The following is a 12,160-nucleotide window of genomic DNA, read 5'->3' as shown; positions in this document are numbered from 1 at the left end:
TATGGCAATTTCGATCGGAAAATTCTGTCGCTATAATTTTCTGGATATTTTCTTAATTTTACAGTAAAGAAATTTTGAAGTTCGCTAAAAAATAATTATGAAAAATTCTAAAATTGAAAATTGAAAAATTTGACACACGAATTCCATCTCTCCTTTTCCCCAAACTATTACAACTACGCGTCGAAAATAACGATTAAAATGGTTCCGGCATTAGAATACGAAATTTTGCCAGATCCTCCCTATTCCTGGAATAGAATCTTGTTTAAACTTATAATTGACTAAATTTATAATTTACGATTTCGCGAAAGAGCACATATCTGAATTTTGACGAAAATTCGCCGCGCCAAATTTTGCCATCTAGCCACAGAATTCCAGGACCTTCTCTGAACTTATGATTGCCTAAATTTATAATTAATAATTTCACAGAAGAGCACGTATCTCAGTTCTACCTGAAATTCGACGTATCAAAGTTTCATTTACCATTTCAGATGATTGTAAAGGTTCTGACAGTAACTGTCTTACTTCTCCAAGCAACGACAACAAGCTGCAAGGTACAAAACCAAGAAAAACAGTTTCACAAAGCTGTAGAATACTGGACAGAGGCACTGTGCACCTTGCAGAAGACAAAAACGTTCGTGTTCCATGGGATTTTCCTAAACAGCACGAAAACTTTGGAAAACTTCTTCGACGTGCTTCTGCAAACAACCTCAGACTACTGCAGCGCGATTGTTCTACTCAAGATATACTCTAACAAGCCAAACTTCCGTCAAGATGCCAGCTCAAACGTGGTAAACTCAAACACGCGACGAAACAACGTGGTTACGAGACGATACACGCGAACCGAAGAGTGCAACGTTGTTGAAAAACGGACGATACGGAGTTTGATGTCTGTGTCGAACGTTCTTCATCAGAAATGGAACGTAGGAGGTGATTGGAGGAGAAAAGACGAGCGTTACATCGACATGTGGACTGTGAATGTTATTTTCTTGGGTGACAGCGACTCGTTTGAGAAACTATTGAACAGTGGAACGTTGTTCGAATGGAACAGTAGGGAACATTTTATCGTGTTGGCCGTTTGGAACGATCTATTGGAGGAATTGAACGACAGGAGGCCAATGATCGATAGAACGTTGAGGAAACTGTGGCTGGAGCATCACATACAGAATGTGTTATTCGACGAGCCACTTTCGAGACGTCACGACTCGACTTTGTACATGTATGATCCGTTTGCTGTGACTGGCGAAGGGAGTAAGTGAATGAAAGAATACGATACGATTTTTGGAATGTTCATTTTTTGGAAAAATCAACGAACATCGTAGGGTTTCTATTGATCTTCATTGTTTGAATTGGAGAAATTTGAATTTTAATTAAAATACAGGAGTAAAATACGGAGTGAGTGAATGAAAGAGAATAGGATGCTGAGAATACTAAGTTGTGAAACGTGAACGAAGATTGTGGGGTTTTAGAATCCCAGTTCAATATTTCGTACGGAAAAAATTGTGATCCATAAAGTATAATATTGTACAATGCGAATTTCAACGTTCAACACGCTCGCTGCCACCGACGCATCATATGCGGTCCATCGTCCATTACCCAGCGTGCTATTGATTTTCTGGTGGCAGTGACCGTGTAAAATCCCTCAAATTTCAATTTTAACAAATACTCCATAAAGTTGCACGCTTTTTCTCTTGTATACCATGCATTTCAGAATCTCTACCTACTCGATATTTCGACGAAAAAAATCTACAGTGAAAAATGGTAGAATATAATCGAAAATAGGACTTAAAGTCACTCTGTTACATTGTCCGAAAATACAGTAGCGCGACGTATGTTTAATTCATCGGCATCGTGAATATAGTGGATGCGTCGCCGCGTGCAAGTGGCGTGCAACGATAATCGTTTAGCATTTTAATGGTCACATCGATTTCAGCATGGGGACAATTGGAGAGCGTGGACGGAACGTCGAAGAGACAGATCCTGCGATTGCTGTCGCTGCTGACGTATCAACGCACCATCAATTTCAACGGATACCTGTTCAACGTGAGCATCTTCGATCAGGATCAGGAGGGGATGAAAATTCGGGGGAAAATTGATCCGAGATCTATATTCGCCTCCTCCGGAGGATACAACGGGCCAAGTGGAATACTTTTGGGTGAACTGGTGAGAAAATTGAACTTCACCATTAACGTGATTGAACCGAACACTACAGAGATGTATGGACATCAGATGGAAAATGGCACTTTCAGCGGAGCTGTAGGTAATTGAATGCTATTTTGGTTTGCTCGGTTATTCGTGTGTTCTGGACGGTGTGACCCATGGTGGGTCATCGAGTGATGGTCTTAGTTACTGACTTGACCCATCAGTGGGCCATCGAGTGATGCTATAATTTGTTGACGTGACCCACTGTGGGTCATCGAGTGACGCTCTTATTTTCTGACGTGACCCACTGTGGGTCATAGAGTGATGCTCTTAGTTACTGACGTGACCCACCAGGGGTCATCGAATGATGCTATACTTTACAGACGTGACCCACCATGGATCATCCAGTGATGCTATAATTTTCTAACGTTACCCACCAATGGGTCATTCCAGCATAGATAGCAAAAAAGATTGAATAAACATATCATTTTATAATGATCATTCTATCGTTATTTCACAAAAATCTTAGCGTTTCGTGAATTTTTCTGTCATTCTGAGCGTGTTAAATCTTCGATTATTTGAAACTGATTAGAAAATGTGTGTCTACGCAGCCTGAATTAATTCGAATAAATTCCTGTGCGATCGTTCGTATTAATGTGGAGGAATTTCACTAACGTCTAGGTGACGTGGCATACCGCAGAGTGGTTGCCTCTTTCGCCTCGTTCTTTGTGAAAAGGTACGTCGACGATATGAGCAGCATAGAATTTACCACAACAGTGGGTTTCGACCAAGTTTGTGTGATCGTCCCGAAAGCAGGCAAAATACCAAAGGGTTTGAGGATGTTCTACATCTTCGAGTCGTCTGTATGGCTCTATATATTACTGTCTTACATTCTAGTGTACTTTACGTGGTACTACGTTCAACTATTTTCACCGACAGGGTACGTACTTCTAACTTTTCTCGTTACTGTTTAACTTAACGATGAAGTGGTCTTAAAATCACGTTTATCTCAAACAAGACAAATCACGTTTGTCCATAAATGTGAATTTATAGAGTCATTTTTTAGTTGGAAGGGTTTCGTCGAGTTTTCAGATATAAATTTGTTGGACAATTTGTTGATAGATTGATTAATCCTTTTGCGTTTAATATTTTCGACGAGATATCTCGCGAACTGAGTCATACTTTGGGAGAGATATCTCGCCAACTGAGTAAATCTTTGGACGAGACATCTCGCGAACAGAATAATAGTTTGGACGAGATATCTCGCGAACTGAGTAAATCTTTGGACGAGATATCTCGCCAACTGAGTCTCACTTTGGACGAGATATCTCGCCAACTGAGTCATACTTTGGACGAGATATCTCGCCAACTGAGTCTCACTTTGGACGAGATATCTCGCCAACGGAGTCATACTTTAGGAGAGATATCTCGCGAATTGAGTAACACTTTGGACGAGATATCTCGCGAACTGAGTCAATCTTTAGACGAGATATCTCGCGAACTGAGTCTCACTTTGGACGAGATATCTCGCCAACTGAGTCATACTTTGAGAGAGATATCTCGCGAACTGAGTAAATCTTTGGACGAGACATCTCGCGAACAGAGTAATAGTTTGGACGAGATATCTCGCGGACCGAGTCACACTTTCGACGAGATATCTCGCGACTCAAAGTTCCTTATTTTTACGCTTTGAATTTAACTATGCCGCACATAGAATATTCCTCAATTTTATATTATTATCATCAAGTTATCATCACTTACACTACACTCTACATCCTCCTTACCATCACTATCACAAACAATTCAATTTTTCATTCGTCAAACCTTCCCCTACTACAGCAGAGAATACCACGTGAAAAATTAAGTTATAGACTCGACACAAACGTGAGATATCTCGCTCCAAATATCCGATATCTCGTGCAAAAGAATCATGAAAAAATCAGTTCACTTCATACCTCTTGCACGGATACAAAAACTTTAATAAACCTTTTATACCCTCGTATCCCAACCTCATCAATTTATCGTTAATCTTTCAGGTCCAAAAGTAACAGACAAACGACAGCGTTTCACGTGTTCTTCGTTTGCACAGGCTATCCAGTCACTCTACCCTTAACAACCTCTAAAAGATGTCTTCTATTAGGCATACTTTTCTCCAGTATAACGATAGTAGGAATATTCAACGGGATTCTGTATAAATCTTTCGCGAAGGACATGTTTTACAAGGATATCAACAATTTAGCGGAATTAGACGCCTCTGGATTACCAGTTGGATTCCTTTCCTACAGTACAGTGGATATATTCGGTACGAGAAACGAGCCTAACTTGAGTCGAGTGTCGAAAAGTTTACAGACGAAACTGATACATTTGCAACGACCTATCGAAATGGTGGCGTTTCATCGCAACATCAGCGGCCTTCTCAGGGAACAGTATTTCTCTTTGATGCACGAGTCGTTGATAGACGCAACTGGGACGCACATGTTGCACCTTGTTACAGAGTGTCCAGGTATACTTTGGATAATGTATGATATTTTTTTGAAAAATTCAAGCTTTTTATCTTGCACTCTTTTTTTTTTACATTTTTTACACTCTCATAGTGTACGTTGAAATGCTTAAAATACGCTTCACAGAAATTTGAGGTGAATTGTTTAACCCTTTCGTGACCTGTGTAGCGCATTTTTGGTATTCGAGAATTGGTTTAAAAATTGACCTGGATTTAGTGTCCATTAGAGACACGACGATTGGTAGATAAATATTAAATTCTTGAAAAATATTAAGCGTTGGAAACTGAAAGCATTGCGTAATTTATCCCGAGTTATTTAACCCTTTCGCGACCAGTGGAAACGCATTTTGAGCGCTCAAAAATTGATCTCACTTTAGTATCCATTGCAGACGCGATGATCGACAGATAAATATTAAATTATTAGAGAAAAAATAAGCATTAGAAATTGAGAGCATTGCGTAATTTGTCGTGAATTATTTAACCCTTTCCTAACAAGTGGAACGCATTTTAAACTTAAATTTTAGGCCTAACTTTCGAAAATTTCAAACACTGATCTAAATTTCAAAAACTGACGACCGATGATCGCTAGATAAACATGAAATTCTTAAAAAAATGAATCTAATTTAGATTTCCAAACAAACACATTCCAGCCAGATTTTACTTAGCCTGCCTGATACCGAGCAACTCTTTCCTCCGCGAGAGGTTGAACATCGTGATCGGCAGATTGAATCAAGCAGGTCTTCCGACGTTGTGGCAGAAGACAACAATCCAGGAGAAAGCTCTGAAGATGAAGCTCAACATCCAGAAGGATCGCAAGCACGAGAAGCAAATCTTCGTTGCGTTCCAATTGTGCGACTTACAAATCTGCCTCTTCATACTCGCAACTGGTCTATTCTCATCTACCGTGGTGTTCTTTCACGAGAAAGGTTTGCTGAGATTCTGTTTCAAGAAATGAGCTAAACACTCCTCTCCTCTCTTAATTAACCAATAAAAATTCCAATCAAACACAACGTTACGTACACCCCTTTCGTTCCCTCAACCCTTTGAACTCCAAATTTTTCTTTTAAATTCTCTTTTCAATAACTCCCCACTATTTTAAGGATTTCATTTGAAATGCACCTCAAAAGACGTTTGGTTGATAGGAACCAATTTAAACAATTTTTTTTTCATAATTATAAGGAAAATAGCATAAAATTACATGCAAAATAGCATATGTGTACCTGTTGCTCATCCAGGTAAAAAAAAAAATATTGCAAAATATAATATAACATATTTAAACTGGCAATTTAAAAACTCGTCCCTCATTCATACCTGTGAATAAAACTGAGGAGTCCAAAGGGTTAATAAATACACATTTTAACACCTTCCCGTTTAATCTCGTAGTTTCTTTCTCCATTAGAATAACGATAATGTCGAACCGAGAGTGACACTGAAAATCCACCGATTTTTGTATAATGTTGATTCGGGGAATTTTCCCCAGTGAAAACGGCCGTCAAAGCGTCCTTTTAAAAATCCTCTACGCGATAACAGACGGAATATCGCGAAATCAATTCGGTATATTTCACGCGAACTCGCTGAATGGGCCATTTTAAACAATTTTCCATGTCGCAGTCGGGACGTAAAGCTCTCTGTTGCCCCGTTCGAGAGCTAGATTTCATTTCTATGCTATGATGAATAATGCCTGGAAAAACAACGGGACGCTCGCCTTTGTCGATAGAAAAACCCCGAATATAGAAAACCTTTTGGATAAACGAAATTGGAAAAAAATAATATTATTCTACTTCTATTACTCGTATTGAAGCTGGTTTATTCGATTTAGAAAAAATGTTCCGACGATAAATACTTTATTCGTAATCTTATTTGTGCTTATACACTGGGTGTCCTGGAAAATTTCATGTAACAAAAAGTTCATAAGTAACTTTACTAAAAAAGTTGTAACAGAAATACGAAAGTATAGAATATTTTGAAAATATTTTTTTTGGAACTTCGCAGTGAAACATTTATGAATATTTTTGTTACATGAAATTTTAATCTTCTTTTTACCTATAGAACATACGAATTTTGTATTAAAAAAATAGGATATGTAAATTTTTGATTCGATATATTTTATAAGTATTTTAATTTAAAAAAATTATTTGGAGGTTAGAATCTCTGTTTACCATAGAATTCTTATCGATCGAGCTCCTACTGTTACTTGTACGACATCAATTCTATAGGAGACGCGACAGAAACGAGTCTTGTTACATCTCTCATGGCTATTCGATGCTTTCCAAGAAACCTAACTTCCAGAATCGACGAGATTAGACGAGCGACGACGATCCGCCAGTGTTGATGCCACTTGAATGGCCACCGTAGAGCGCGGAGTCATCGAAAAACTCACCGTTCAACGGGATAATATTTCACTGATGCTAACGTTATCGAGGCGTACGAGTAGTTTGCGGCCTTTCGAGCTTTCCAGGCTGTGTCTATCTTGTTCTCTCTCTCGACACCGCGAGAATTAGTCAGCGAAGCGGCAAAGGAAACGGTGGTTTATTTTAGGGAACTCTGAAAATACGCTTACACGTCCCCATCGTAGAAGCTCAGTTGCTTGTCGTTTGCATCGCGATAGGAAGATGGCTGTTGAACGGTGTCTACTCTCGGTGATAACGATTTCGATCGGTACGTACGTTTTTCCCGCATTTTTCTACGCTCCTCTTCTTTCCGTCATTTCACTAAAGCCAGATGAGGAGAACAGAAGATCGAGCGTGAAGGGCTGTTTGTTTGTCGCAGCTTGGTTCGTGTTTCTCTCGAAGTTATGGTATTTTGAGAGAGGCATGGAATGCTAGGAATCGAAATTAACGAACGTGAGGAACGATGACTCGAAATTAATAAGCGTGGGGAATGGTAATTTGGAATTAACAAATGTGATGAATGTTAATTCGCAAACTTAACAAACGTGGAAAATATTATTTCGAAATTAACAAACGTAAGAAATGTTAATTCGCAAACTTAACACACGTGAGACATAATATTTCGAAATTAACAAATGTAAAGAATGATAATTCGAAGTTAACAAACACGATGAATATTAATTCTCAAACTTAACAAACGTGAAGAGTGATAATTCGAAATTAACAAACATGAGAAATAATATTCCCTCCTCTTCTTTCATCCATTTTTCTAAAGTCAAAAATAGGAATACAGCACATCGAAGGTAAAGGCTGATTGCGTTCCAGCTTTGTCCGTGCTTCTCTCGAAATTCCCGCATTTCGAGAGGAGCACAGAATGGCAAAGGACGAAATTAACAAGCATGAGGAATAGTAACATCGAGTGACGCTTGAAAACACAATGGAAAAATACAAAAATATCTTGTCGTCTGATCCTCAACAGCGAAAATGTCGAGCACAGATTTCTGTTACGTATTCCAACGCCGCGTGAATTTCACCCGATAATTTCGTTAAACAACGCCCAGCGTTCGTGAATTGAATTTTTTAACTTTCAACGGCGGTTATTTTAGTAACGCTCTTTTTCCTTTCCTTTTTTGATTCGAGACGCGCAACGCGTGCAAATAAACCGAAACAGGGTGAATTATTTTCAAACAATAGCGTAGCCGTTCGAAACATCCGATGAATGACGATTAAAATTAAGCAGTTTACCTCGGTCTCTAATCGAACCAGCCTTTGATCGTTTCAATTCCGCAACGGAATAATCCATATTTTTTTCTTCTTCCACTAGGTTTGTCGCCGATTTTCGCGTGGAATCCCGATATTCACCGGTACGTAAACGACATTTTTATTCACGGTTTTCCCACCGCTGAAACACAAACAAATCCTTCCTCGTGAAAATTGCAATTTCTTTTCCGAGAACTTCAATCAAAATTCAAATCAGAACACACCACTTTTATTAACTTCTCTCATTACTTTTAACGTCAACGTAAAAACAATCAAATCTTCTCCGATGTCAAAATAAAAGAACCTAACCTATTTTCTCGCACAAGTTACGAGAGCTACGATCTCGAAAGGGGGCCAGTCTTCTACGAAGCCTACTATCCAGACAGCAACGAAGATTCACGTTCCAATTATCAGGAGAAATTTTACTTCGATCGTGGTACAGTCCTGGAGAAAACCTACCAATTACCATCAGAACGTCTCCCCTATCAAGAGAACAACGTTCAACTGGACAACTATCAAACAAGACCAGACAATTACCTTCAAAACGACGATAGGTTTACTCTTGAGACGAACACTCAGCCTCTGGACATAAAAGAGATCTCGAAAATAGCCAGGAGGGCGATATCCAGGGATCTGGAAAATTGGAACACCATCGAGAATTATCTGGATCGCGCCAAATATCAAGATCCCGTGTATCGGCGACGTGTCGTCGTTCCCGAGCAAGGATACAGATTGGAACAACCGATTCACGGTATAGGGGCGAATTTACAAGACCCGCTGAAGCCACAGCGCGATTTAAGGAGGGATTTATATGAAGAAGTTCGTGAGGAACCTTTGAGTTTACCCAATCGCGTTCAATCAAGCGAGAATCAAAAAGATTCGAGCGTGATCAGAAGACTGACTGCTCGTGACATAGGCAGAGATTCTGTAGGTGGTTTCAGACCGATTCGTTATGAGAATCAACTGCCACGCGAACAGGAAGTAGTGCAGGCTGTTAGAACGAACGAGATGAATGTTGCTTCACTGAAAGATACGAATCCAGCGAATTCTAGATCGATCTTAGACCCTTATCCAACGGAGAATATCTTTGCACCACGACCGCAAGTGATTAATTATATCTTCTCGAGGAAACCAGAAGTGACCACAGAGAACAAGGTGCAGAGCGTGTCTGAGGCGAAGGAAACGAGTGAAACTATACCGAGGAATTACGGAGATAATTTAATTCAGGATGAAATAAAGAAGTCAGAGGAGGATAAAGATGTGAAGGTAACATCTATTGAAGTTAGCGAGGTGCCTAGGCATAAGACGCGCCATCATCACGGCGAGTGGCCTAAACGTGACTACTCACGTCGTCATCAGTCATAAAATCGATGATTTTTAATCGCTGAAAAATTATCATTGATCGATTGTTAAATTTGGGGATAAGTTATAAGGGATGATGTAAGAGGTATAATGTTTTCTCTACAGTCGTCGTATGGTTGAAATATTTATTCAATATAGTACTCTACTGCAATAATACAATTTGTTCTATTACAACTTGTACATATTTCACTAAGCCTTACACGTTTAAATGTCACTTTATCGTCGTATTAGTTTTAACTATGTACGTACTAACAAGTGATATAGGAATATAGGAATCTGCTTTTTCGCGATCGTAGAAGCAACAACACGTTCATCTCAATCTCATATTCGAAAAATGAAATTCGACCAGAAGTGTGTGTGTATGCATGTGTGTGTGTGTGTGTGTAGAAATATAGTGGCGCGAAGAATTTCAAAAATGCTGACTTTTTTAACATTACAATATAGGAGAATACATTTTTGTTTGATACTTTGAATACAATTTTTTCTAAAAATAGTTCCAAATGAATAGAACACGTGAGATTCGTCTAATCGATAGCAAAACTATTAAACGGAATGTTTACACAACACTTTCTATTCTTTGATGAAATGATAATATTATATCAGTGGTATAACTGAATGTATGAATGAATCTTGAATGCAATGTAATCATTGTATAATATCTGATACAAAAGCAAGTACAAGGACAAAACCACAAGTACTTTATTAAGTAACCTACGCTATTGGAACACAACTTCTTCTGGTGAATAGTCTCAGTTATTAACTACATCTAAAACATTATATTTAATTTTCCAATTATTTTTTCTTTTTTTTTTTCTTTTGGATATCTAGCCTGTACTAAACTTCTATCTTCCATGCAAATTGACTGTCCCTATCGTATATTTGACAAGATATCATAATCTAGAATTATTTCACGTCCTTTCTACATGTACTCAAGACAAAATAATCAAACAGCTTAAACACCATCATGTGTATAGCATGCAGATACTTATTTTATTTTATATTCTGCAAAGTATTAAGAACATGTGTATTAGTAATATTAGTTGATACATACAATATGCAGGCAGTATTTATTGTACCTACTTCAGTTCCAAATTTGATATAATAAACTCTCTTAATTTCTGATATGCTTCAGAAAAGTTATCATTTTCAATCACTATATCAAAATTACCATTCTGTTCACCTAAGGTAATTGTGAAGTATACACATTATTTGAACTCTAAAAAATTAAACAATGGGTCAGGAAGCAATACCTACCATATTCCATCTCTGTTCTAGCAATAGTTAACCTACGTTGCAAAGCATCTTCCGTTTCTGTTTTTCTTGCTCTCAATCTTTTCTCTAATTCCTCAATAGATGGTGGCTTAATAAATATGTATAAGGGATCAAGACAACTTTGCTTAACTCGTTCCACACCTTGCATATCAATATCCAATACACAAACTTTACCTGCTTGCCTAACAGCTTCTACTGCACATTTGCTAAAGACATAATAAGAAAATTTATGCATATTGTAATTGGTATGATTCTGTTGGCATTTTAACAAGGTTAAACTTTTACCTGGTACCATACATATTTCCGCCAAATATAGCAGTTTCAATAAATTTACCCTCTTCTATCTGCTTCTGCATTTTATCTACAGTTGTAAAATGATAGTGTTTCCCATTCTTCTCACCTGATCTGGGTGCTCTAGTTGTATGAGAAACAGAATAACCAAATGTATCTGGGTGTTCTTTTAAAAGCTTTCTTATCAACGAACTCTTTCCACTTCCTGAAGGACCACACAAAACTAATGGACGTGGACCCTTATGGAACATACTATAGGCAGCTAAAAATAATTATGTTTAAAACAGGAAATGAAAATGTTACTTCAAGAAAATTCAATCACATTGTACCTAGTAAAGTAAAAGATAACATACTTTCCCGTATTTATAATTCAATTATTATTCATACGATCGAAGAAAATGTGTAAATATAAGAGCGAACGGATTGCGAACTTCACATACATGAATTCTCACTACCACATCCACGTGTGGCGTCATAAGCTACGGGAGTCTGACCTAGGGAAAAACGTACACGATGTTTTTCCCGCGATAAAGTCCCTACACACGTGTATATTCATCTGCAATCTATTGTCTCTTATTAGAAGTCTAAGATAATGTGGATGCTAGTAGAAATATGAAACAAAATATAACTTTAACATGATTGAAAAATAGTTTAGATTAAAATAAATAGTAAAATAACTAACAAATTGCACATGCAAGCTATTACTTTTTCTCGTAAAAATATTTGTTATTCTGATAACAAATATAAATTACTTTTATAATGGTGAGTGTACACTTGCAAGTTATAATGAAATAATTATCACATTTCTTAGATAATGATTACGTAAATGTTTATGCATGCATATTAAGTTTGAAAATAAAATTTGACGTAAATTCGACTTCAATGCATGATTACAAAAAAACATCGATCATTTTAAGTGCGATTTATTAAGTAAAATTGTTTTATT

The 12,160-nt window shown here is 37.7% G+C and overlaps 2 protein-coding genes across 3 annotated transcripts; one reads left to right on the top strand and one right to left on the bottom strand.

Annotated features, from left to right (window-relative positions):
* Positions 1 to 7,244: 7,244 nt before the first annotated feature.
* On the top strand, positions 7,245 to 9,654 carry LOC108572973. The gene is made up of 3 exons (XM_017935321.1): positions 7,245 to 7,297; positions 8,354 to 8,393; positions 8,616 to 9,654. Exons 1-3 carry the CDS (start codon positions 7,252 to 7,254, stop codon positions 9,652 to 9,654), a joined length of 1,125 nt encoding a protein of 374 aa, XP_017790810.1. The 5' UTR covers positions 7,245 to 7,251.
* A 739-nt stretch (positions 9,655 to 10,393) lies between these two features.
* Positions 10,394 to 11,660, bottom strand: LOC108572939 (guanylate kinase). Of its 2 annotated transcripts, none has more exons than XM_017935283.1 (5): positions 11,544 to 11,660; positions 11,209 to 11,476; positions 10,906 to 11,129; positions 10,732 to 10,831; positions 10,394 to 10,653 (listed from the first exon to the last, which is right to left on the bottom strand). In XM_017935283.1, the coding sequence occupies exons 1-5, from the start codon at positions 11,563 to 11,565 to the stop codon at positions 10,647 to 10,649; spliced, it is 621 nt and encodes a 206-aa protein (XP_017790772.1). In that variant the 5' UTR covers positions 11,566 to 11,660; the 3' UTR covers positions 10,394 to 10,646. The 2 variants fall into 2 exon arrangements, with proteins under 2 accessions (XP_017790772.1, XP_017790773.1); XM_017935284.1 differs by having other exon boundaries at positions 11,568 to 11,660.
* Between the last annotated feature and the right edge of the window lie 500 nt (positions 11,661 to 12,160).

This window comes from Habropoda laboriosa, unplaced genomic scaffold, assembly GCF_001263275.1.
Source record: "Habropoda laboriosa isolate 0110345459 unplaced genomic scaffold, ASM126327v1 scaffold102, whole genome shotgun sequence".
Lineage (NCBI taxonomy): Eukaryota > Metazoa > Arthropoda > Insecta > Hymenoptera > Apidae > Habropoda > Habropoda laboriosa.
Note: the sequence above shows the minus strand (reverse complement) of the source record. Positions and strands in the feature narration are given on the sequence as shown.